Source organism: Crocodylus siamensis, chromosome 4 (assembly GCF_052110815.1).
Source record: "Crocodylus siamensis isolate JL-2025a chromosome 4, ASM5211081v1, whole genome shotgun sequence".
Taxonomy (NCBI): Eukaryota; Metazoa; Chordata; order Crocodylia; family Crocodylidae; genus Crocodylus; species Crocodylus siamensis.
In genome coordinates, this window is record NC_143398.1 from 26,655,136 (window position 1) to 26,678,399 (window position 23,264).

General features: G+C 41.4%; 1 protein-coding gene across 1 annotated transcript in view; it reads right to left on the reverse strand.

Annotated features, from left to right (window-relative positions):
- Positions 1 to 23,264, reverse strand: part of COG5 (component of oligomeric golgi complex 5) — a 354,414-nt gene that overhangs the window by 312,341 nt on the left and 18,809 nt on the right. Inside the window, exons 4-6 of the mRNA XM_090042028.1 lie at positions 18,609 to 18,663; positions 18,450 to 18,519; positions 11,222 to 11,342 (exon numbers count right to left, since the gene is read on the reverse strand). Coding sequence (XP_089898154.1) covers positions 11,222 to 11,342; positions 18,450 to 18,519; positions 18,609 to 18,663 — 246 coding nt within the window. The remainder of the gene's footprint in view (positions 1 to 11,221; positions 11,343 to 18,449; positions 18,520 to 18,608; positions 18,664 to 23,264) is intronic.

Below are 23,264 nucleotides of genomic sequence, written 5' to 3' on the forward strand. Positions count from 1 at the left end.
ATTTCATAATTATACAGGCAGAAGTTTTATTTCTGAATTCAAGGTCAGTAAATAAAACAACTAAACTGCATCAGTTGCCAAAAGAAATTCATAAACTTCCACCTTTAAAATTAAACTTTGTATCATTTTACTTTCAGTAAATAGTTAAGAGTTTCTCTTTCCTCTTTTCCCTTCATCTCCTCCACTTTCTCCGCTTCTCATTTGAGTGCATTTCCTCTTTAAATATTTCCAACCCCTACTTTTCAGTCTTTCCCACACTTTCATATGAGGCCACCCTACAATCCCACATATTTATTTGCATGTTTTCTCCAATGGTCCCACATCACAGAGACCACTGTTGATGCACATCCAAGATACTGTAATAGACACATGGCAATGCTGTCATAATAACCCATGGAGACTTGCCAATGTAAGCACTACTAGTGTTTGATGTCTCAGGACAGCATAGGACATGGCAAAGTTTAAAGGCAAACTAGACATGCTGTGACTTAACAACAGGTGCCATTACCTGCTAGTGTTGTCAACCATCCTTCAGAGCTAAATTCATCTCTTCCTATCCCATAACATCTTTTTCCTAGTTCTTTTCTAATCCATTTCTGTTGCCATTTCCTCAGTAAAGTCTTCTCCATGAACACAAGCAAATAAATTGCATGATTTCTGAAGTCCCAGATTTCAGTCTGTATTTCTACAGCACAGTGAGCATCTGGCTCCACAACTAAAATTTAGGTGTTCTTGTAATAATAATAATAGCAATAATAATGAAGCAGTAGCAACCAGAGTTGGAAAGTCAGGCACCTCACTGAGAGGCAACTGTGCCACAGTTATCCAGACAAGCCAGGAACAAGAGGAGGGAAGAGAAGTGGGGAGGGGAAGGAAAGAACATTCTGTCACGCAGTTCTACAAATGGGACATCAACAGTTACTTTACTAGATAGACCATACAGAGATTTAGTAACAACGTGGACTATTACATCCTGTTTTAAAATTTGACTAGCAGTACCTCTGATAAGGTCTTAATATTTGGGTTTAAAACCCAATTGTATACACTGGGTTATAGGAAATAATAAATGTTTCAAAGCTCCTGTAAGAACTCAGAGTTAATCCTGCTGAAAACAGACATCGTAACTTCTCACTAATGAGAGTAATGGTTTAGTAATTCACTAGATCTAGCAAATTTGGAAATATACTTATGGCTGTTTAGAGGACACTAGACATGAAGAAAATCTCCCCTCATAGTTACACCTATATTCATTTCCTACAATTGCATGAAGAAAACTAATTTCTAGACATCGCAGCCTGGTTACACATGGCTTTGAAAAATATGTTTAATTGTTTAATGGGTATCGCATGTGATATTTCACAAAACACCAGCTAACATTTAGAATGCTTTGGAATTATGAACCCAAAGTCAGTTATTTGAAACTCAGTAGCTAAAAAGACTGAACACTAGCATGGACTATTTCAAAATAATTAATATTTGTATCATCTCTTATCTATTTAGTCTTAATCAGTTTCTCATTTGACTGAGGATTAATGGACAGTATAAAAATTGCTGGAAAAGGAGAAAAACATGTCTAAGGTTAAATAAAGTACATTTGTGTCCTATTACACTAATAAATTAATTAATTCTAGGTCAAAACTGTTGCCTATTGCAAAATCAATGACAACAGTATTGTCAAATCGGTAAAGTTTGGCTGTGTAATTTAAGACACCTGGGGTGCATCTCCACAAGTAGGAACATGTGCTCTCCTGGAACAACTAGGAATGGCGCATATTTGTGCCATTGCTAGTTGTCCCCAGGAACGCCCCTGCATGCGCACTCTGGCATATGGCAAGTTGCCCTGAGTGGGGTAGAGGAGACTGGGGCAAGTACCTTGGATACCTTCAGCAGCCTTACATGGGGGTCTCCCAGGGCTCCAGCAGCAGTGGATCTAGGTGTGCAGAACCTGGCTGGTTTTTGCTGGCACACACTCCTACCATGTGTACCACCTTGCTTTTTTCTGGCGCATGTTTTTTTGACATTTGGATATCCTGGCATCAAAAGACCCCACCGCACTGTAAATTACCAGTGTCATGAATGCCTGCAAGTGTGGCACGTGAGGTTTGCGGCCTCACACATGGGTCTGCAGTGCTGCAAACCACACGTGCATGCTTGTCTGGACATGCTCCTGGTGTCTATAGTAGTATTTAAGATCTAAACTTTGCTATAGTGAGTCATTTAGTTATACAAATACTGAACTGGGTTCTATAAAGCAAGTTGCTATTCACTTTTCCTGAAATACTGTACTTTCTTGCTACCATATAACATAAAATTGAAAGTAAAAAAATAAAAATCAGTAACAAAGCAGTCAAACCTAATAGAGTTTCTATACAAAAATAGGAAGATTGACTTAAAAGCTAGGCAAGTACAATATTTCAGAGGTAGTTGGATTAAAAGTGCGTGTTGTAGTCTGTTGTCCAATGATTTTACTTTCAGAATATGGGTGCTTCACAACAGATTTTCTGAGCACCTGCTCCATGAGCTTTCCAGGTATCAAGGTCAAGCTGATTGATCTGTAATTCCCTGGATCCTCCTTCTTTCCTTTCTTAAAAGATGGGTCATATGTTTGTCCTTTTCTAGTCAGCCAGGACCTCACCTGACACCCACAAGTTCTGAACGAGGAAAGCCAATGGCTCTGAAATTACCGTATCCAATTCCTTCATACCCTTGGGTGCATCCCATCTGGCCCTACTAACGTGAAAGCTTCTCTAAATAATCCCCAACCTGTTCTTCCATTCCTCTAGGCTGTGTGCAAACTTTCATAAGTAAGAGCTCACTTCGAAGTGAGCTATTACTTACAAAAGCTTATGCATCCCCAATCCAGTTAATCTATAAAGCACACCTCTACCCTGCCTGCTGCCTGACTTCAGACTAACATGGCTAACTACCTCATTCTGCTCAAAGATTTGTTAGTGACACAGACCTTCCTTGAATTAGCTACTCTCTGGATCAAGCAAGCTTAAAACCAGATCTGCACCTATGTATTTTAAGAAGTTTCTCCTGCAATAAATAACAGCTACAAATTAAATGCATTGCTGAATGTGGAAAAAAAAAATGGAAAACTAAAATACAGAATTTCCAATGTTTATGAAAGCTATTCAAGCACATTTATTGCATTTCTTTTCATTCTCTAAAAACTGACCATCAAGAATTTAGTAATACCTCAATCCAAAGCCATAGCAAATATTAAATTTTAACTGAAATTTTTGTTCAGCATCTTATATTTTCAGAATAATACCATTTAACTTGAATGAAAATATCACAGTATTCAAGCCTATCAGCAATCACTATATAATGGGTCTACTGTGCATTTTAGGCAATGATTACTTACACTACTTTGAATACTAAATTAATAGTGTGCACTGTGAAAGCAATAGTTATGTTTAATTATAATTTTTAAATAGATTTATATGGGAAACTGAGACAATTAGTACAAATTACCAACTAGGTATAAAAGCTCACTGCTAAAAATAATATTATTTTACATACATATATATATATATAGTGCAATGTGAAGCTAAACTTAGTACACATCATCTTATTTTATTTTATTTTTTTAAAGATACCAAGTAAGAACAAAAAACCTGACCTGTGTGTGTGGGGACATGCATACACGTGTACACAAAAATAATTAGAGATGTTAGCCCTTTCACTGATTAAATCTGCAACAAAATAAATTAGTTCTTAATTATTCATTTGTTGCTTGAATCCTGGCAGATAATGCTTAGTGACTTGACAAACAAAGAACTCTTCATCTCCACTCCAAAAAGATTCTGCAAAATAATTTGGTATTCTTTCAAATAAATAGGATCAGCTGGCTGAGAACTCAGAACCTAATCTGCAGGCAATAGTAAGAATTTAGCAATATGGCATCTGCCTCCAGATGTCTAGTAGTATCCCTCCTATGATATTCAGTTCCTCAGCCCAAATGATTTTCAGACAATAGGTTTTAGGGGTGAATTCTGCAAAGCTGCAGTTTTAAGATACCCCATTCTGAAGTTAATTTAAACGTTAGTCATGTATGAGTACATGGAACAAAAAAGTACTTAGGTCAGACAGGTGAACTTCAGATAAAGGACTTTCAGGAGTTTCTTTATCTATGATTCCATCTGCAAGAGTGATAAGGAGAGGTCTGTACCACTGCACCAATTGAAATTCATCATGATCACCAAAGACTCCAGCATGTTATTAGCCATGGTTTCTGAACAGACAGCTTCCATGAGGTATATTTAACATAAAGACATTTAGTTAAAAAACAAAAAACAAAAAGGCAATAACAAGAGCTAAGGAAAACAAACAAAAACACATCAATGAGTTTTTTATTTGTGCACAGGAAGGTTTTTTTGGCAGGTAATAAAAACAATGAGAGTACTCTTGCTTGGGTAAATCTGTGGTTTTATTTTATCAACCCAGTAACAGCAAGTGCCTTGAGTTTTTGCTAACTTTGCATATCTTTGAAGAGTTCTAGTTTCAAAGTTGTCTGTTCCCAATAAAGCACCTGATCTTTTCATGGAATTTGCATAATAATTTTATTCTCCTCCATGCTGAATTAAAACTGGAAGTTGTCATAAAACTAGGAAGAACATCAAAAATTCTCTTTGGGGCTGGGTAAGAGAAATATATTGAAAAACCAAAGAGCACTTTTCATAGGACTAACAGTCAAGGCTGCATCAGTACTATAACTACAGGGAACTTCATTCTTTGGAACACAATACATTTGCTATGGTAACTTTGCTTCCAAGTGCCTGGGCTAGTCATGTCATTGCTGGCATAAGTTTCTTCGAGTCATGATAAACGTGCCCCCTGAGATTTCTGTTGCTGGGGTCCAAGCTATGTCCCTCTTTTTAAATCTCTTTTTCAAACTGTCCTTGCAAAGTAATTTCCCAGTCCTGTGTGTGCCCAGATGTTCCTTCTGTACATAAATTCGGCAGGGTGCAGGGATGCAGCCAGGCTGCACCAGCTCCAGGCAGCAGCCACCTCTGAGGCCCAGTGGGTGGAACCAATTGTGAGAAGAAGTGCACACCGCTGTGGGTTCCTACATGAAGTATAGCTGCAGCAGTGGCCCAGAGTTGTGCCCATGCTGCTACTGGGTGAGTAGGGGAGCACCTCAGCTTGGCAGCCATGGCAGCGCATGGCCCACTAAGCCACGAAGCCCCTGGGGGTAGGGCAGCAGGGTGGAGAGCCCAAAGCCTGCAGCAGGCAACCTGCATCCTCTCCCACCCATAGGCTCCACTCTGGCAGTGCTGCCCACAAAGGAGGGAAAGAAGGGAGAGTGTGGAAACTGGGCTCTGCACTCTGGTCCAGCCACAGCAGCTACTCCCTCCTGCAGGTGGTGCCCAGGGCCTGGAAACTTCTGGGGGGTGGAGGGGCAGGGGGCTGCAGGTGGTGAGGGGCACCTAGGGTTGTGGGGGGCTGTGGGTTGGGAGTGAGAGGCCATGCTAAGGAAATGGGGTCATAAATGGGGTCACACTGAGGAAAAGTTTGGGAAGCACTGACTTAACCTTATACAGACAGTCAGTTTCTCCTGGGAGAGCAGCTTCTCTCCCAGGAGAAACTAGCAGTATACAGATGTTCAGGCTTTCCCTCCCACAGTAAAAATGGCCTCTCCAGGAGAAAAATAGTCCTGGCTGTTCCCACATTAAATTATTTCAGGGAGAGCAAAAGTCTGTACATGCTGTAGCTTCTCTCAGAAGTAAACAGTCTTCAGCATCCCTCTACCCTCTCCCAGGAGACAGTGTGTTGCTCACTGGACTATGTTACTCCAGCAAGGAGCAGAATATGCCTCCTTAACAATCCCCACATTGTGCTGCAAGGAAACACAGGTTGACCACGGGCAGTCCAGGTCAGCCAATCAGGGCTAACCTATGCACTCTTGCCACCTTTCACCAGGAAAACTAAGCAAGTCAGCAAAGCACACTAAGATGTGTGCACAGGGTTCCTCCCCTCAGATGCACAATGTCAGCACTGCAAGCTTTCTACTCTTCAGGGCCTCAGCATTTCAATGTCTGTACCCACGACTCTAGGTACGTCTCTCTACCAGGAGGATAAACCTGCAAGACTTCTCCCAGATACGTGAAGGTATGTATACAGCCTTAGCTATTCTGATTCAAAGACTCTACCTCTTGCCTTTTAGCTACCCACTAAATCCTGTCTTGTTTTAGAAAGCCTGCCTGACATACTACAATTTACTTCTGGTTGCACTCCTACCCTTAAAAGGTGAAGTCTTCATCCTGAGCTGAGCTACCTGTAGTTTACTGGTACACAGGGTAGCCCAGAGATAAAAAGGGCTACTGTGACAAAGTCTGGGTGTCTCAGAGTCCAAGATGCGAGGGCTTGCCATCACTAGAACCCACACCTTGGGCTGTCTTCCAGAGGCACTCAGAGAGACAGCATAAGGGTCAGGGGGCTTAAGCAGGAGCCCCCATGACAAGACCTCACTATCAATTTCTATAAAAACATTAGAGCCTTCTCCCATTCCTTGTGTATCCTAACATCTTGTTTCCACATTGAGCAAAGATCTTCAGTGACTGCCTGCAATGATGTCAAAGTCCTTTTTTCAAGTTAAAATTGATTTATGATTCTAAGTGATGCAATTTTTTTTCTCTCCAACACAAAAACACTGTACATTTATCATCAGCACTAAACTTGATTTACTATCATGCAGCCAATTCACCCAGTTTTCTCTGAAGTTCCTCAAGTCCTCTTTGGTTATGATTAGCTTAAATAACTGTCACTTGCGGTTCTTCTAGCTTACTACTCACTCCCATCCCCAATACTAAACAGCATAAGAACTAGCACAGAGACTTGAGATCCCCTGCTGTTAATCCCTGCTATGGTGAAAATTTACTAGTTCATCCCAACATGTGCCTTCTGCCTCTTAGCTAGTTTTTTGATGTACAACATTTTGCCTCTTACTGGGCATGTCTATATGAGGTGTTTACTGTGCAGTAGCATAATAGCACTGTGAAGTAGCATGCCAGTCAAAAACCATGCTAATACACTACTCAGCAGTGTTATTAGGCTACTGCGCAGTAAGCATCACAAAAAAAACCATGCGTCAGGCATTTAGTTAGTACTTCATTTAACAAATACTAAACTAAATGTGCAGTAACTACTGCACATAAATGAACATGCAGACACACCCACTCAATGATTATTCAGCATCCTCCTGTACAAAACCTTATTATAGGCCTCTGGGAAGTCTAAGTAATAAACCCAAGTCCAGGGAAAGAGCAAACCATATACTGGACAAAGTAGTCTCTGCTTTACCTTTGAAAGGATTCACCAGGTGTTTTCCTACCTGGTCTTCCATACTGCCTGAAAAACACCTACAAAGAATAGTCATAGTCATATCTATGCCCCACTCCTCTTCCTTAAGGAGGAGAAAATGGCAATCAGAACTACCCTGCAGCAATGTGTGTGTGCAAGAAGCCAAAAAAGGATATTTTCATAGACCAGTAGAATTCTAGCTGCTGTGACAGTTTATTTAAATGTTTAATACGTACATAGTGCCATACAGACAAATATATTATTTGTTTTATACTAATTTTTCTCACTGTTACACAACACTGAGCCCAACAATTTAAGATGACAGAAAAAATTAGAATTGATACAGGTCATGAGAAACAACAAGTTATGTTTGAAACAACAAGAGATATAAATCCCTATACTTGAGGGCATAAGTTAACAATTAATTAATTGATTGGATAAAATACCCTGTCCACAGGCACATTGTTCCATAGCTGTCCAGTTCAGGAGTTTTAAGACCCTTTATCTGATTGGTTAATGGCCACAGTCAAAGACAGGAATTTTTATACTCACAAAATAACAGGGAATTTATTATATTTTTTTGTATCTGGAGAACTACTCTGGTTGGTTGAGGGAAAATGACACCCTATATATGCATTATACTAGTTCAGTTCGTAAGATCTGTTTCTATCTGACTGCTTTTTCAACTTGTTATTGAACATCTGTATTAAAATAGCACCAAAAAGCTACAGTCAGGGTACCCTTGGTCTAAAACATGAGCACACCATGAGTTTTTTTGGTTTTTTTAAAGATAGCTGCACACTTTAATAAGATTCACATAATTTAAATGTCACCTAGGAATTGGCATAAGAGAGCTCACCAGCTTTGTTTATTTGGTTTAAGGAACCCAAGGAAATAAAGAATAAAACTATATCAGTTTCTTAAACGGAAGCATTATAAAATATTTCCTCTAAAAAAAGTTAGAGATTGTTTCAACTACAGAAGCTGCATAGATAATGTTATATGCCAAATTTGGAGATTAAAAGTCAGACACAAACGTTTTGAAAAAAGGAACTTCAAACTCATTTACATGCAAATGTCAATAAAGTTTTAAGTATGGTATTGATACAAAAGCCTCCATCATAAAACCATAGCTCTTAATACAATGCTCAGCTTCAAATCATTACAGAAAACTAGAATTTTAAAAATACCTCTTCAAAGAGAAAATACCCTGTAAATTATAAAACCCATGGTATCTATGTCTTCCGACAAAACATTTTAAATTTGATTTTCTTGCTACGTCCTTCCCACTACCATCTCATGTACAGTATTTTTCTTTAAATCACAACCAGCTAAAAATTTCCATGAAAGATAAGTTTGATCACAAATTCAAAGTAAAGATGTTAATGGTATGGCAGGAAAAAAAACCTTGACACAAACCAAAAAACCCGTCAGAAGCTTGGATTCATCCTGCTGAAGTGCAGGTAGAAGTAGCAGGATAGTGAAAATCAGCAACAAAACAGCAGCATGCACACCAGCCCCTTAAAGTGGATACATTCTCAAACTGCCTGCTGATGCCCTCTCTGATGCTCTGTGTTGAGGGTTAGTCTTTCATGCCCCTTGCAGCCCCACTCACCCCTGCCACCAAATTAGCCATTCTCTGTTGGCATTGGCCATGGTGGTATTTGGTAAGCAATGGCTGCACCAGAGGGGTAGGGGTAACCAGGCCCTGACACACAGCTGGGAGCAGGGATGGCTGGAGCACTGAGGAGGGGACAAGCAGGTTACAAGGGTGGCCAGGTCACAAGTGCTAGACCATCATTCTAAAAAGTTGCTGACCCCTGTTCTAGGGCAAAGGAAAATGTACTGCACTGTAATAAATGTTAAACATTTACAGTGAAATCCTGAAACTTTTCTCAAATAGAGCCAGGATTTGAGCTGAGTAAAGGATGAGACTCATAGCACTTAATCAGCACACACAAACCAAGTTTCTACATTTAAATTCTTAACAGACTTTCATAAGCACTGGTGGTAGATTGTAATTCTACAACAAAAAGCTTGAAAACTGCAACACCTCCATGAATGCAGATGGAGATTCATTTAAATTAGTAAACAAAAAAGGTGAGCAATACATCCCAAGCACCTCAAAGACAGAGAGCTCAAAACTGGTCAGGTCCTCACTGGTATAAACCATCTCAGACGTAACCAGTTTTGAAAACCAAGTAAGAGTCCATTATGCATTAGCATTAGTACCAATAATAGTTGAACTTAACCCTAATTGCTTGAAAAAGTTATATCATTAAAAGTCTGAGGGGGGGAGGGGGTTAGTGGGGAAAGGAAAGGTACACTGGAAAGACAATACCTTCCTTGATTTAACTTGGAACATTAGGGATGATGTTTGTGCACTTTTGTCCAATTGATCTACTAATAAATCAACACACTTTTCATTTGCATCATAGCATCTGTTAATTATGAAAGGACTAAATCTTGATCTAATAATTTTTTGATTACATAGTATGAAAAGATCAGCAGTGACAAATATGTACAATAAACCTTAGGATCATTCTGAATGTTTGACAGTTCAGTTCTCCCACATTCTATTTTTAGAAGCTGAAATTTGAATACCATTAAATCAGAGCAGAAATAACAGCTGGTAAGATTTTATATACAATAGTTAAACCAGAGCTCTGGAGGACTTAGGGTGCAGTGTAGACATGCCTGGTTTAGCTTGTTTAGAAGTCATCCTTCTATTGGTTGTACAGTAAATAATATATTGAGCTATATACATTCTGGTTCTTTTAAAAAAAACAACAAACAAACAAAAAACAGACTTTTGTCCTTTTCCATAACCATGCATTGATATCTTACACTGTCTGCTGCAAAGCACAGATACTTGTGAATGATAAGAAACAAGGTAAATTAGCTTAGGCTGAACTCCATGCTACTGCATCTAGACCAGGGCGGGCAAAATATGGCCAGAGGGCCAGATCCAGCCCACCAAGAGATTTTATCCCTGGGTCCTGCCCAACCCAGGTGCAGAAGAAGCCCAGGCCATGGTGTGTGCAAATGGTCCCACCACCCTGCTGGGATAATGCAGCAGCTGGACTCAGCTTCCTGGCAACAGCAGCTCCTTCTGCTGGTATTGCTGCTGCAACTGAACCTGGCTGGCCCTGCTGCCCAGGCAACTTGGCCCATCTACCCCACACCCATGGGGGTGGGCAAATGGAGCGGGCAGGCGGGTGAGGACTCCATGAAGGCCAGCCCAGGACCCCCATGGGCAAAGCACACTCATCCAGACAAATGGGATGGGGTCATGGGCAAGGAGTGCTATCTGGGAACAGGAAAGGCAGGTGGGGTTGGGATCACGGGTCAGTGACAGAGAGGGCTATGCTGGGAGCAGATTGTGGCTCTGTCCCAGGCCCCTGCCCCACACCATCACCGCCCTATGATCCCAGCTCCACCCTGGGCTCATCAGTTCACCAAAACTCCCTAAGTGGCCCTCCAGCCCAAATAATTGCCCAGCCCTGATCTAAACTATTTCTGATATTCAAGTTAGCTCAATACTTCAGTGTAAACCCAATGGAATGATGGCTTCCAAGGAATGAACATGACTATTAAATAATCAACTTCCTCTCTCTGAAGATTTCATATAAACAGAGGTTTGATAAGATATCAACTACCCTAAACAAAGCCTTCTCCATCAGTTAATAGTACTACCACAAAATCTGTATGTAATTTAACTGGATGTGGGCATTTAGTCGCGTGAAAAAAATAAAACAGGTAGGGGACTGATGACTTGTCTATTTGGTCTCTTCATTCAGATCACAAAAAGTAAACAGTGATGCTTCAAAGAGAAAAACAAAAACCTGAAACTGTGTTTCACATGAACACAAAACCAAAGTACAGTACTACTAAAACAGGAAGAAGGACTCACCAAGTTCATTGAGACTCTGTGCAGCTTTTGTTATCTCTCTGCTTCCTCCTTGCAGCTGTCCTTGAAGTCTCTTACTGAGATACAAGATGCGTATTATTCTCCGCAGCAAGTCACAAGCAGCCTGGGCGTAAGACACGGCATTATGGACATAGTCATTTCAGTGTTCAAGCTGATGTTTTAGGTCCCAAACTTGGAACCACTTAGGCATACTCTTGTAGTTAAGTCAGGACACAAATACATGAGTAAACATTTGGAATCTGACCTAGCAACTAATACACACAGACACATTAGCTACATTTTTGTAAAAATTTTTCTACAACTTTTTACAATATGTATCAGCATTTTCATCAGCCATTAGTAGTTTTGTGCATAATGTTGTCTGTGCTGTTATTGAAAAAAAATCATTAAACATATGAAATCATATGTTTTATCTATATATGCAGTTTAGTTTTATTTGGCATTAAGTTAAAAACTTAGGGTAAATGAAAAGCAGATACTTGCTTCTCGTTCATCTGAGCACCATTTGAAAGGGACAATAAAACCTTATTCTCACTAAAATAATCAATATCTGCACTACCATATACACTTTGAATATCTGTAAAACTGCATTTAGGGCAAGAATTTTATAACAGCTCATCAACTTGTTCAGTTAATTGTTATTTGCAGTATTTCATAAGTTTATAAGGGGCTTTGAGATTCTTGGCTAGAAGGAACTAAATAAAAATCCAAATATAATTTATTCAGAAACCATATTTTGCACATTTGTGTTAACACTAATCTAGAATTCAACATGGATTGGAGACTAAAGGTGGTTATAATAGGGTCCTGACTTTTCAAATGACTAGGGGTTTACTCAACTTGAGGTAGTGGTGGATTGATTTTGCAGGCAGATTGTGAGGCCGGCCACCGTTTTGACAGGCTTATGGTGGTGGGCCTCTGACTGACCAAGGGGTCCTGGTAACACTGCCCCCGGCTGCTGATTGGTGGAGAGGACTATTTATCATATGGGCCCGCCCCTTGCCACTGACTGGCTGAGAGCTGTCAATCACACAGTCCTACCCCATGCTGCTGATTAGTGGAGGGGCAGGGCCACATGACAGGCAGACCTTTTAGCCAATCAGCAGCTAGGGATGGGAGTGGTAGCCACCTTGCCTGCTTGCCTTTGTGCTAGGCTGCGCGGCCAGGAGTTCTGGGAGTCAAAATTTTATTTTTAGCAAGTTTTTTATTTGGGGGGTAGGGGGGTTCCACAAATTTCACAGAGACTGCCTGATTTCACTATTTTCATGAAATCATGATCTGAATAGGTCCCTCAAAATGACTTTTTAACCAGATACTGAGTCATGTTTTTCCTTTCTATATAATGAACAGGAAAGACTTGAATTCAAGTACAAGGGGAGTGGGGGCGGGGCCGGGGCAAGGCAGGCAGCTGCTGGAGCTGCATCCACAAGGGACGAAGATACATCTACAGCTGCTGCCTCTGCCTCGCTACTTGCTTATCCCCCACCTGCCCTCCACTACAACTCTTCCACCACCTCTGCCTCCTCACTCTGGCCCCAAGCATGGTGCACAAGGTGTCCCTGACCCCTGCTCACCCAAGCAGCAATGGGTTACAACAGAGTGGCGAACCCAGCCAGTGTATAGATTTTCCATGTACAGAATCTAATTATTGGGGAGTCATCATAAATTCATGGATACCCCACTGAAGGTAAGTGACTGAAAACACTAACTTTCATTGCTTTGCTACTGCATCTCATACCCTGAAGAGCAAATGTCCAAAGTATTAAAAGAAGATTTAGTCACATGACTTCTACTATCATTAATGGGAATGAAGTAGGCATCAGATTGCTTTGAAACTAATTTATTAATTTTGTTTTATTAATTTGCTTTTTTAATTAGAAAAATGTTAAGCCACATCCACTTCTTCTACAGTCTAAATTTCAGCATGGAGATTAAATGTAATGAGCATCTCAAGTAGAGTCTATTGCTAATATTTTGTGTCTGAAATGGAAAAGCCAGAGAAAAATTCAGCCATGTGTGCACAATGAAAAGAAAAGATCATATTTTGACCACCCAGTATATTGTTTACTAAAAAATTACTTCATTTGGTTAATGTGTTCATTTCCCCTTCCATAAAAAAGATACAGCAACTGTTCTTCATTATGGTTTATGAAAGTGAAAAGATAAGTAAATTAACACAGTTATATTTAAATACAAGAGAAAAAAATCTTAATTCTGAAGTAGTTTCAGAATAAAGTTATTACAACTAGGGGTGGACCAATAGAGATTTTGGGGGCCGATACCAACAGCCGATTTTTAAGGAGACATATTAGCCAATACTGATCCAATTTCCAATACAGCTCCATGCAGCTGGTAAGTCTGTTGTGGTGAAAGGGGAGTAGGGAGGGAAGAGGTGTGTGGGGGCAAATCAATGTCCCCATGGTGAGGGAGGGAGTGGGGATGGGGCGGGATGGAGCCGTAGCTCGCCCAGGGGGCATTGTGCGGGGTGGCTCATGCTACTGCTCCTGCTGCACGTCCAGGAGGGCATGAGGGTGGGGAGGGGGGCGTGTCCCCAGATCTGCACTCGGCAGGCCGGGCAGGCTGCAGCACTGCTCTCAGGCACTGCAGCTGCACGCACGCACAAACATTTAATCGGCCACATCAGGGGAATTTCTGATATAGTCAATTTTCTTTATATCCGTGCACTTCTAATCACAACCAAATTTTTATCCAATTCTGACAAGATATTTGCATTCATTTTTTAGCCAAATTTCAAGTTCAAGGAGAATTCTTGAGTGACATACATACAAAAATGAAACATACTAAATACTTTAACACAATATCATATTAATTTATTCCATATCTATATTTTGGCAAAGGACAAACAGGATGACTTATTTTAAAAATATATTTTCCTTTACAGTGATTTATCTGAGTTTCCTTAAACTGCATATTTATAGATCTGTGTAAAGAAAACAATCTTATTAAATAACTCTGTAGTTTCTTGATTAATAAATCATACCGCCAGAGGGACTACCTCAATCATCCAGTCTTGACCTCCTGTATAAAACATGCCAGAGATCTTCTCTGAATTAACTCCTGTTCTGAGCATCATATCTTAGAAGAACATGTACTCCTGATTTTAAAATTGCATGTTTCCCCCCCTGAAAGATCAGCTCTTGTTTAAAAGGAATTAATTTAGCTAAGTCCTGCACCCTGTATTAGTATAATGGTTTGAATAAAAATAAGATGAACTGTTATGCTTGATTTTGCCATGGATTACATTAGATTTATCTGATGAAATTTAAAGATAGAAGAAGTCCTTCAGAAACAAAGAGCATCCGATATAATGTCCTGTGATAACGTATATATGATAGTTGAGGTCTCTTGGTATTTGAACTGACTAGTTCAAATTAGAGAAAAACAAATGCAAGACAAAACAAAAACTGAGCAGTTTTGTCTTCAAACTGCTCTCACATCAATACACTATGAGGGAGGATTACATGTTGCACTTACACGCAACCACCAAAATGCTTCTTATTTACTAAAATACTTTTGGATTATTTTTATTGCTATAAAGACCTCTTATTAAGCATGATTTCCCTGCATCTGTTCCAGTGCAAAAAGATGTACCCTTATAAGCGATTCAGCCATGTGGCTTTTCTTCAGTGTTTTGGTATATTTTAGTGTACCGATGAACTCACTGTCTTTAGAGTGATACTATTTTTTAACATATACTTATTTTTTATGTTACAAGCTAAATCTGCCATTGGAGAATATTTTTGCATTACTAATAATTGGGTACAAATACAGTAACTATTCCAATTTTTGCCTTTTTTAAATAAAAGTACAAAATTAAAATTCTATGTGATTTATGTATGTGCGCTTCCTCAAAGGAGCTGTGGAAATGTTTAGTTAGATAAAACCACAAAGTGACCTTTCTAAACTACATGTCCTTCATCTGCATATTTTAACTAACTTATGATCCACAAAGTCAAGACTAACATCATTTTCAGAAGAAGAGTGTGCATTTTAAAAGAGGAACCATACTTTGAGATTCTGCTGCTCCCTTTCCCCCTGGGTTTGTAGGAGCAGATCAAGACAAATAGTACAGAAGCAAAACCTGAGAGGTTAGAACAGAAGACTGGATTTAAAGTCTGACAACAAAGTTACGATGGGAATGTTGATGAGGAGAGCAGAATATATTAAAATACTTAAAGAAGGCAGAATTCAGCCCAAATAGACCTTCACTCTGAGTAGTCCCACAGCAATCAACAGTACTGCTTATGAAGAACTATGTCTGGCTAAAGGAGCACAGAAACAGATCCTCAACACTGCACATTTCTTGAAGTAATTCTGCTGTATTTCCAAAAAGACTGAAACCCAAACTGTGGTGTTGCTTGCATAAGGAGAGATCAGATATTTATGAAAATCAGTAAATGCAGTCCATTGAAAATTCAGGAAGATGAAAAAGCTACCAATGGGCAGGAAGAAAAAGCAAAGAGAAAAGCGGCATTCAAAATCCTAGCAAACTCCCAGCTATAAATATACATTCCTGAAGCTACTGCAATATTGCAAATACATGTGAACAGAAACACAGTTAAATAGTTTAACCTTGTAGGTTTGGATTTTTGTTTTCAAATCATAAGTGGTACTAGCATGTGGCAATACCACTACTGAAAAGCTGTTGAATAATGATGGAAACAAAACATAAAACTTATTATTGAGGTGTTTAACAATTATTTAACTGACCTAGTAAAAACAATTTTCCTCCACTCCTCTATCTCTGGGAACTGTTTTCTCTGAAGTCTTAGCTCATGTGTTAAAAATAAGGGAAGCTGCTTAGTCCCTTTTGTAAAACTCCAAGATAAGCATGGCTATAATGAGCTGTAATTTCTCTGTTAAAGAAATTATTCCCAAAACAAATCTTTAGTTAAGAATAAGCATTAATTCAAGAGGGAAAATAACTTGAACAAAATAAGCCAAAACACTGAAATTAATCCCAAATGTGCAGGGTTAAAAGATCCTGAACACCATTTATTTCTGTACCCCTACCCATCCTTATCTCAAATTCTTAAGAATCATATGCTCACACTCAGCATGCTAAAATGACTTTTATGTCATCCTCTATGTGCTTTACTGTGCACGCCCTCTAGCATCTCCCCACTTTCCTCTCAATGCTTGCAATTCCTCTACCATTAGTCTTTGGAATTAGGGAGTGATAGCAACAGCAAGAAGAGAAAGATGACGAGAAGGTTTACATTTTCTAAATTACTTCTTATAACCAGGGATCCGGGTTTTCTGTTTGCCGTGGAAAACCACAAATTTTCTCACTTGAAGGAGAAAAAAGATTCAGATTTTTAAAAGGAAAAAATCATGCATTTCCTCCTTTGAAGCAGAAAAACACAGAAATATGCAGGTTTCCCCTTGCAGGATGGCAGAGTTCCAGCCTGCAAGGGGCTGGTTGGAGCTGGGGGAACAGGACACAGGAAGCGCCACATGCACATGGCAACTTGGAGAGCAGCTCCCCAGCTGCCTGCAGGTCAGTCTGGAGGGAGAGGGGCATGGGAGAACGAGACAAACTCCCACAGTGAGGGAGGGAGTGGGGCAGGGTTGGTGACGCTGCCTAGCTGGGGCGGTGCGTGGATGGGGTATAGGGGGACACAGCACCCCCCTAGATTTGTGTGCAGAGTGAAAGGATACAGGCTGTCTGCTGCGGGGCTCAGGGCTCCCTGCCCTGCTGCCCTCCCCCAGGGGCCTCTGCAGTCCAGCAGGCAGGACCTGGAGCATGTAGGTGTAAAGGCTCAGTGCTGCCACCACTGGGGACCCCACACCAGCTGCAGTGAGGCACCCCCTGTCCATCCAACAGCAGTCATGGTGGCATGGAGTTGTGCCCCCAGCTGCTGCCAGGTGGAAAGGGGGCACCTCACTACGGCAGGGCAACTGGTGCAGGGGTTCCAGGGGCAGCAGCACCAAGCTTCCCTGTCCTCCTATTACAGGTCCCACCCACTGGGGTGCCAAGGCCCGTAGGGGGAGGGCAGCAAGGCAGGGAACCCATATCCACCCCTCCACATCATGGGCTTCACTCAGCTCTGCTTGGCTAGGGAGCTGTGGGCCCTAGCCCTAGTTCCATAGACCTGGCAAATGGGGGCCCCTCTGTCAGGGCTGGAGAGGACAGGGGGCTGTGGGTCATGAGTGAGTTACACCAGCAGACCTAGGGGGAAGGGGGGGATGTGGGTTGGGAGTAAGGGACACCATCAGGGCCAGGGTTTGCAGGTTGGGCGCATGGGGCACCAGCAGAGCCAGGGGGCTGTGGGCTGGAAGTGAGAGGCACCGGCATGAGCAGGGGCAGGGCACCAGCTTATGAGGGCTAGTTTGAGCCACAAAGCGGCAGGCAGGACAGCCAAAGATGGACCCGAGTAATGGTGAGCAAAGAGGGCAGGGGGAGCTCTGATTTTCCACAATAAAAAATACAAAAATCAAACAACCAAATGTATAGGTAGTTAGAATTTATTATTTTTGTTATAATGATTGAGGCACTAGTAGGCTTCCAAACCGCTCAAAAATTGTCAATATATCAATAAAACATTGTATTCAACTGATACCTATATATAGCAGTGTTTCATTTTAATCATGGAAAAGTGCAGATTTTGGGGTTTTTTAATCAGAAAATGTGTGTGGAGCTTCCCTTTAAATCAGAGAGACTTTGGGATTTTTAAACAATGAAAACCAGGACTCTGGCTTGTAACAAAGATAAGGATGAAGGATATTTTATTAAATCAACTAGGTGAGTACGATGAGGTTTAGAACAATATGGAGGGATTATTGGTCCAATGATGGAAAAATTATTTCTAAACGAACATAATTAGCTTTGCTTGTTGGACAGTAAACTCTTTTAAGAGTTCACTCTTTCTCCCCATTAAACTAAAGTAATTACTACCAACTTTGATTTCCTAGTTTTCAGTGTGAAGCACTGACCTTTTAGCCCAGAATATTTATGTAAATATATTACTAAAATCTAATTTAATTGAGAAACACTGGTAAAAAAAATATATAGTTCCTTAAAATAGGCAAATCTCTACCAAAATGATTTTTCTGCATATCTGAATTGATACACCTTTTCTTTATTCTTCTAAGAAATTTGGAAATAAAGTAGGTTTTTTGAAAAATATTAAAAACGAATGAATAAATACATATATAAATAAATAAATAAAACCATAACAGAACTTACCTGAAGTTTTGCTAGCTGAGCTGTGCGAGATACTATTTTGTTGTATGGATCAACAATTTTGGCTCTGATTCTGATAACAGGAATGGAAATACATTTTAGAAATAGAGTAAACTGGAAGACTTCAGAGTTTATACTATAATAAATTATGAAATGACATACCTATCAACAGTACTTTGCAGAGCACCAATTCTAGTCTGCATCATCTGAAGGACACCTGTAAAAAGGCAGATATTTACTTAGTGAGATCAACCTCAACATTACTTCCCAAATCATAAAGTCTACTGAAAACCATCACGCAGATCAAAATATGTGAACTATGTCAATTTTCCCTTTATCGATGCCGATACGATATGGAACCAATATGTGAACAAGTAAACTATTCATGAAACACGATGCTATTTAATGTGAATAAGATAGCAGATTTTCTGTATGGAGATGGTTTGCAATTTGCTTAATTTGCAACGAGTTGCTGAATAAGGGCTAGCCACTGCAACTAACTTCAATGGGTACCCTTCTCCGCTCAGCTGGAGCTCATCAGCAGTCCCACCTAGATGCTGAAGAAGTACCAGCGTTGTCCATACAGTAGTTTGCTATGGGTAGCTATACCACCAACCCTCATTTTTGCAGGGGGCTAAAGAAACTGACTCTATGAAAAATCTGGCTTCTGTTATATTTAGAGGTGCACCAATATATCAGTTCATATTGTATTGGCACCAATAAAAGGAAAATTGACATCATCGGCAATCGGCTTTTCTGGCTGATGTGGCTGATATTGTCATCGATATATGCTGTATGCATGCATGCAGACACAGCATGCAGGTAGCCAGGAATGCAACCTGGCAGCTTGGGGAGCAGTGTCTAGCTGGTAAGTCTGTGGGGGGAAGGAGCATGGGGGGTGCAAATCAAGGCCCCCATGGTGAGGGAGGGAGTGGGGCTGGGGCAAAAGGGCTACCCAGCTGGGGCAGGGTCACAGGTGGCTTGTTTGGGGGGCATCTCCTGCCACTGAACACACCCCCAGGGGAGGCATGAGGAGCACATGCCACCCAGATTTGTCCCTGGGGTGAAGGCGGGCTGCCCGCTATGGGCTGGGGCCAGCGGTTGTGCTGGCCTCTTCCCAGTGGGGGCTAAGCCGGGGCTGCACTCAGGGTGGGCAGCGACGGGCAACAGCAGCACTGGGAGGAAGGGCTATAGCAAATTTTGGGGTGGCTGTAGCCCACCCCATAACCCCCCCTCCCACTGCATCCTCAGCCCAGCCCCACCACCAGGGGGAGAGACTGGCACCACCCCCAGTGAGCAGCCTGCCCTCACCCTGTACACATATCCAGGGGGCACATGCCCTCCATGCCTTTCCTGAGAGTGTGCAGAGCAATGGGAGCTGCCCCCTCACATCCTCCCACCCAAGCCACCCATGGCTCCACTCTGCACCATACCCTGGCTGGGCAGCACCTGCCCCTGCCCTTGCCCGGGCTTCATTCCCTTCCTCACCACTGGGGTCTCAATCTGAACCCCCCCATGCCCCTTCCCTCCACCACACCCCTTCCTCCCAACAGACTTACTGGGTGGTTGCTGCTCTCCACATTGCTGGGCTGCATATTGGTAATCAGATCGGTATTGGCTAACATGGCTGGTGGCACTGGCATCCACCAAAAAAGTCTTTACCAGAGCACCCCTAATTATATTGATACTTACCGTTTTTCTTACTGATATTCAAATATCTTAAATATTAATCTAGAAGGGGCATAAATTAACTTAATGTTGCTTTAAGGTAACAGATGCATTAAAACAATTTATAAATAAGTCACAGAACTAGCACTGTGATTCAACAAGTGTTTTTGCACTCCAAGAACAGAGTTTGACGTCCAGCTATTCAGACAATGCAGTCACCAGCTATTCAGACAATGCAGTCAGAACAGATATGGGAACTGCAGTTTTGATACTGTTACATTTAACATACAAATTTTCTATGTAACCAGATACGCACATTTGAGTTATTGTAAGTGGTAAGCTAAATACTAGTGGAAATCACTGATCACTGGCAAAACTACATACAGTTCACAATTGTTAATTCGAGAAGCCAACACAGAAGAGGGACTGAACATACATTCATCAAACAAACCCAGAAAAGAACCCTGAAGAGAATCACTTATGGTGAGACTTCTTTAGCCAAGAATAGGTCAACAATACCCCTATGAGAGCCTTCTAACTTGGCTGAAAAATTTCTGGAAAAGGTCCACACAGGAATATGATTTTCCTAATAGCTGAAGTTTCTTTGTACAGGGAAAGTAGAGCACTGACTCTCCCAAAAGAAAATGAATGTCTGTATGTGGCCTTTTTCTGTAAACTTGACATATATTTGAGATTTCTTTTAAATAATTATAAAAGTATCAAAGCCAAAATTAAAAAAAATCTCTTAATAAATCAACCCAGTTATATACGTTATATCTATCCCTTTTCTCCTCTCCCCTTTCCTAGGACAGAGAGATTGAAATCCACTGTTCAAAAAGAAGACAAGCATGCTGATGTGGTAATACAAGCTTCTTTCATAATGCCCAGTCATAGTCTAAACTGGAGCATACACAATTAGAAAGTGAGGAACACAAACTACTAAAAAAAACCAGCCAAGAAAACGATGTAGTATATCAGCACTTTTTGAGACACGGATGTCTTTCCACTAGGAACTGGACTGAATTCTGTAATACATGCTTGGAGGCCGACTGAAATCTATCTTCAGGTTTGGTAATTTAAAGCACCCTCAAGACTCTGTGTCAACAACTCTAGTAAGGGCATTGTCTGTATTTCAGGGAAAGGACAAACTAAAATTTAAAAAAATTATAACAAATATTTGTCACAGATTGGGAGGAGGAGCAAAAGGACAAGGAGAAGACTCTTTAGCTTCTTTTCACCTATGGTAAAGTTTCATATTAATTGTTCTCTTCAGATGAGATGTCCCTCATCTTAGATGCGAGTAAAAGGCAGGGGCAGGTAGCTGCTGCAGCTCCAGCTCTGGCTCTGAACCAGGCTCGGGACTGGAGTAGGAGCCACAGATGCTGCCCCCCACCATCACTGTCCTGTGTTACCTCAATCTCAGTGTCTTTGCCCCCCACCTACTTCTGCTCCCTGCCTTTCTCCTCTATCCCACTACTACCACTTACCCTTTTTTCAAAACTCTGGCCTGGAGCACAGAGCACATGCTGGGTCTGGCCCCTGGTGCAACTCTTGCTGCTGGGCCCGGTGGGGACCAAAGCCAGCTTGTGCTCCATGCCCTGGGCCAGAGCCTCAACTGAAAGTAAATGGTTTGGTGTGGGGAGGAAGTGAGGGAAGGGAAGACCAGGTGGTAAGGGGCAAGGTGTGGTGGTCAAGCCACTTGATTCCCACACTACCTGCTTCCCGATTGCTGCTTGTCCCACTGCAGTGGTGGGGGGAACATATTTAAGATGACCCTCCAATCATTAGAGTCTACATATGGAAAACTGCAACAAATTTATAATTTTTCTGTGTACAGAATAAAAGTATTGGGAGATGATCTTAAATTCAGGTAAATATTATTTTCATTGCTGTTCCTCAAAACCCCGAGGGTAGCAATGAGCACAGAAAAGGCAGTCGTTTATTATCACTTTCATACAGATTGGGCAGAACTGCGAACAGCAGCAGACACAGAGTAGCTCCCTGCAGACTTTGGGGTACCACACTACTTTGGTATACACTCTGTTCTACTATCTGCATCTCTAAAGCTACTATCCCAACAAAACTTAGACTCTGCAAAAGTTGGTGACATACACCAATTATGAAAATGTTTTTTTCCAAGTCTGATTAAAAGATAAAAAAGCACACAACAAAAGTGTTCAGGTGAGCGAAGACTAGCATCCCCTTAAATTCCTGGGCCAGGGAGTACAGTCTTATCCTAGCAATTTTTTTCATGATTTTATATTATAGGTGTGGTTGGATTTCTTGGGATTTTACTTTTTAAACATGCTGTTTTACATACTGGCTCTAACACTTGTATGTGTATGGGCCCAACTTTTCATACAAGATAGATATATGATAGCTGAACTTGGATGGTGCATAGAGTTATATCACAGGGAACACTTTTCAAGTCCATACTAACTGCAAAAAAGTGAATATATTAGGTACTTCTAAAACTACAATCTACCAGGGTCCTGGCCAAAATAAGCAGCTCAGGAAGCCTAATCATGGAACACAAGTATTATTGAATTTACCTGAATAGAAAATGACTTAAAATTTAAGGTGAGGCCCCCCCCAAAATTAAATTCTATACATGGGGAATTTAAAAATTTGTTATAATTTTCCATGCATGGAATCTAATTATTGGAGAGTCATTTTACATTTGTTCCCCACTCCCCCAAAGCAGGGCAAGCAATAGCAGTAGCAGCAGGGAAATCAAGCTGCCTGATTCCAGCCCCTTGCTCCTCCACACCTTGCCCCCTGCCTCCTGCCCCTGGCTTGCAGCCATCTGGCTTCCCATGCTTGCCTGCCCCCTGCCCACCCTCCAGTTCCAGTCTACACCAAGCCAGGCAGCAGTGGCTGTGGCAGCAGCAGCTCTGACTCCAGCCTTGATGCCAGCCCTGGGACTAGTGCTGCTACTGTCTAGCTGGGCAGGGGCTGAAGCCAACATGCTCTATGCCTCCAGCAAGAGTAGGACCAGAGCCACTGCTGCAACTGAGGGTAACCAGAGGCAGGAAGGGGAAGGCAGATGGATGGGGGGGAGGTGCAGGTGGCAGGGGTGGCAGCAGCTGCAGCTCTGCATCCTGCCTGCCACCCCACCTTGTACTCAAATCCAGGAGAAGGGGCTTTCCC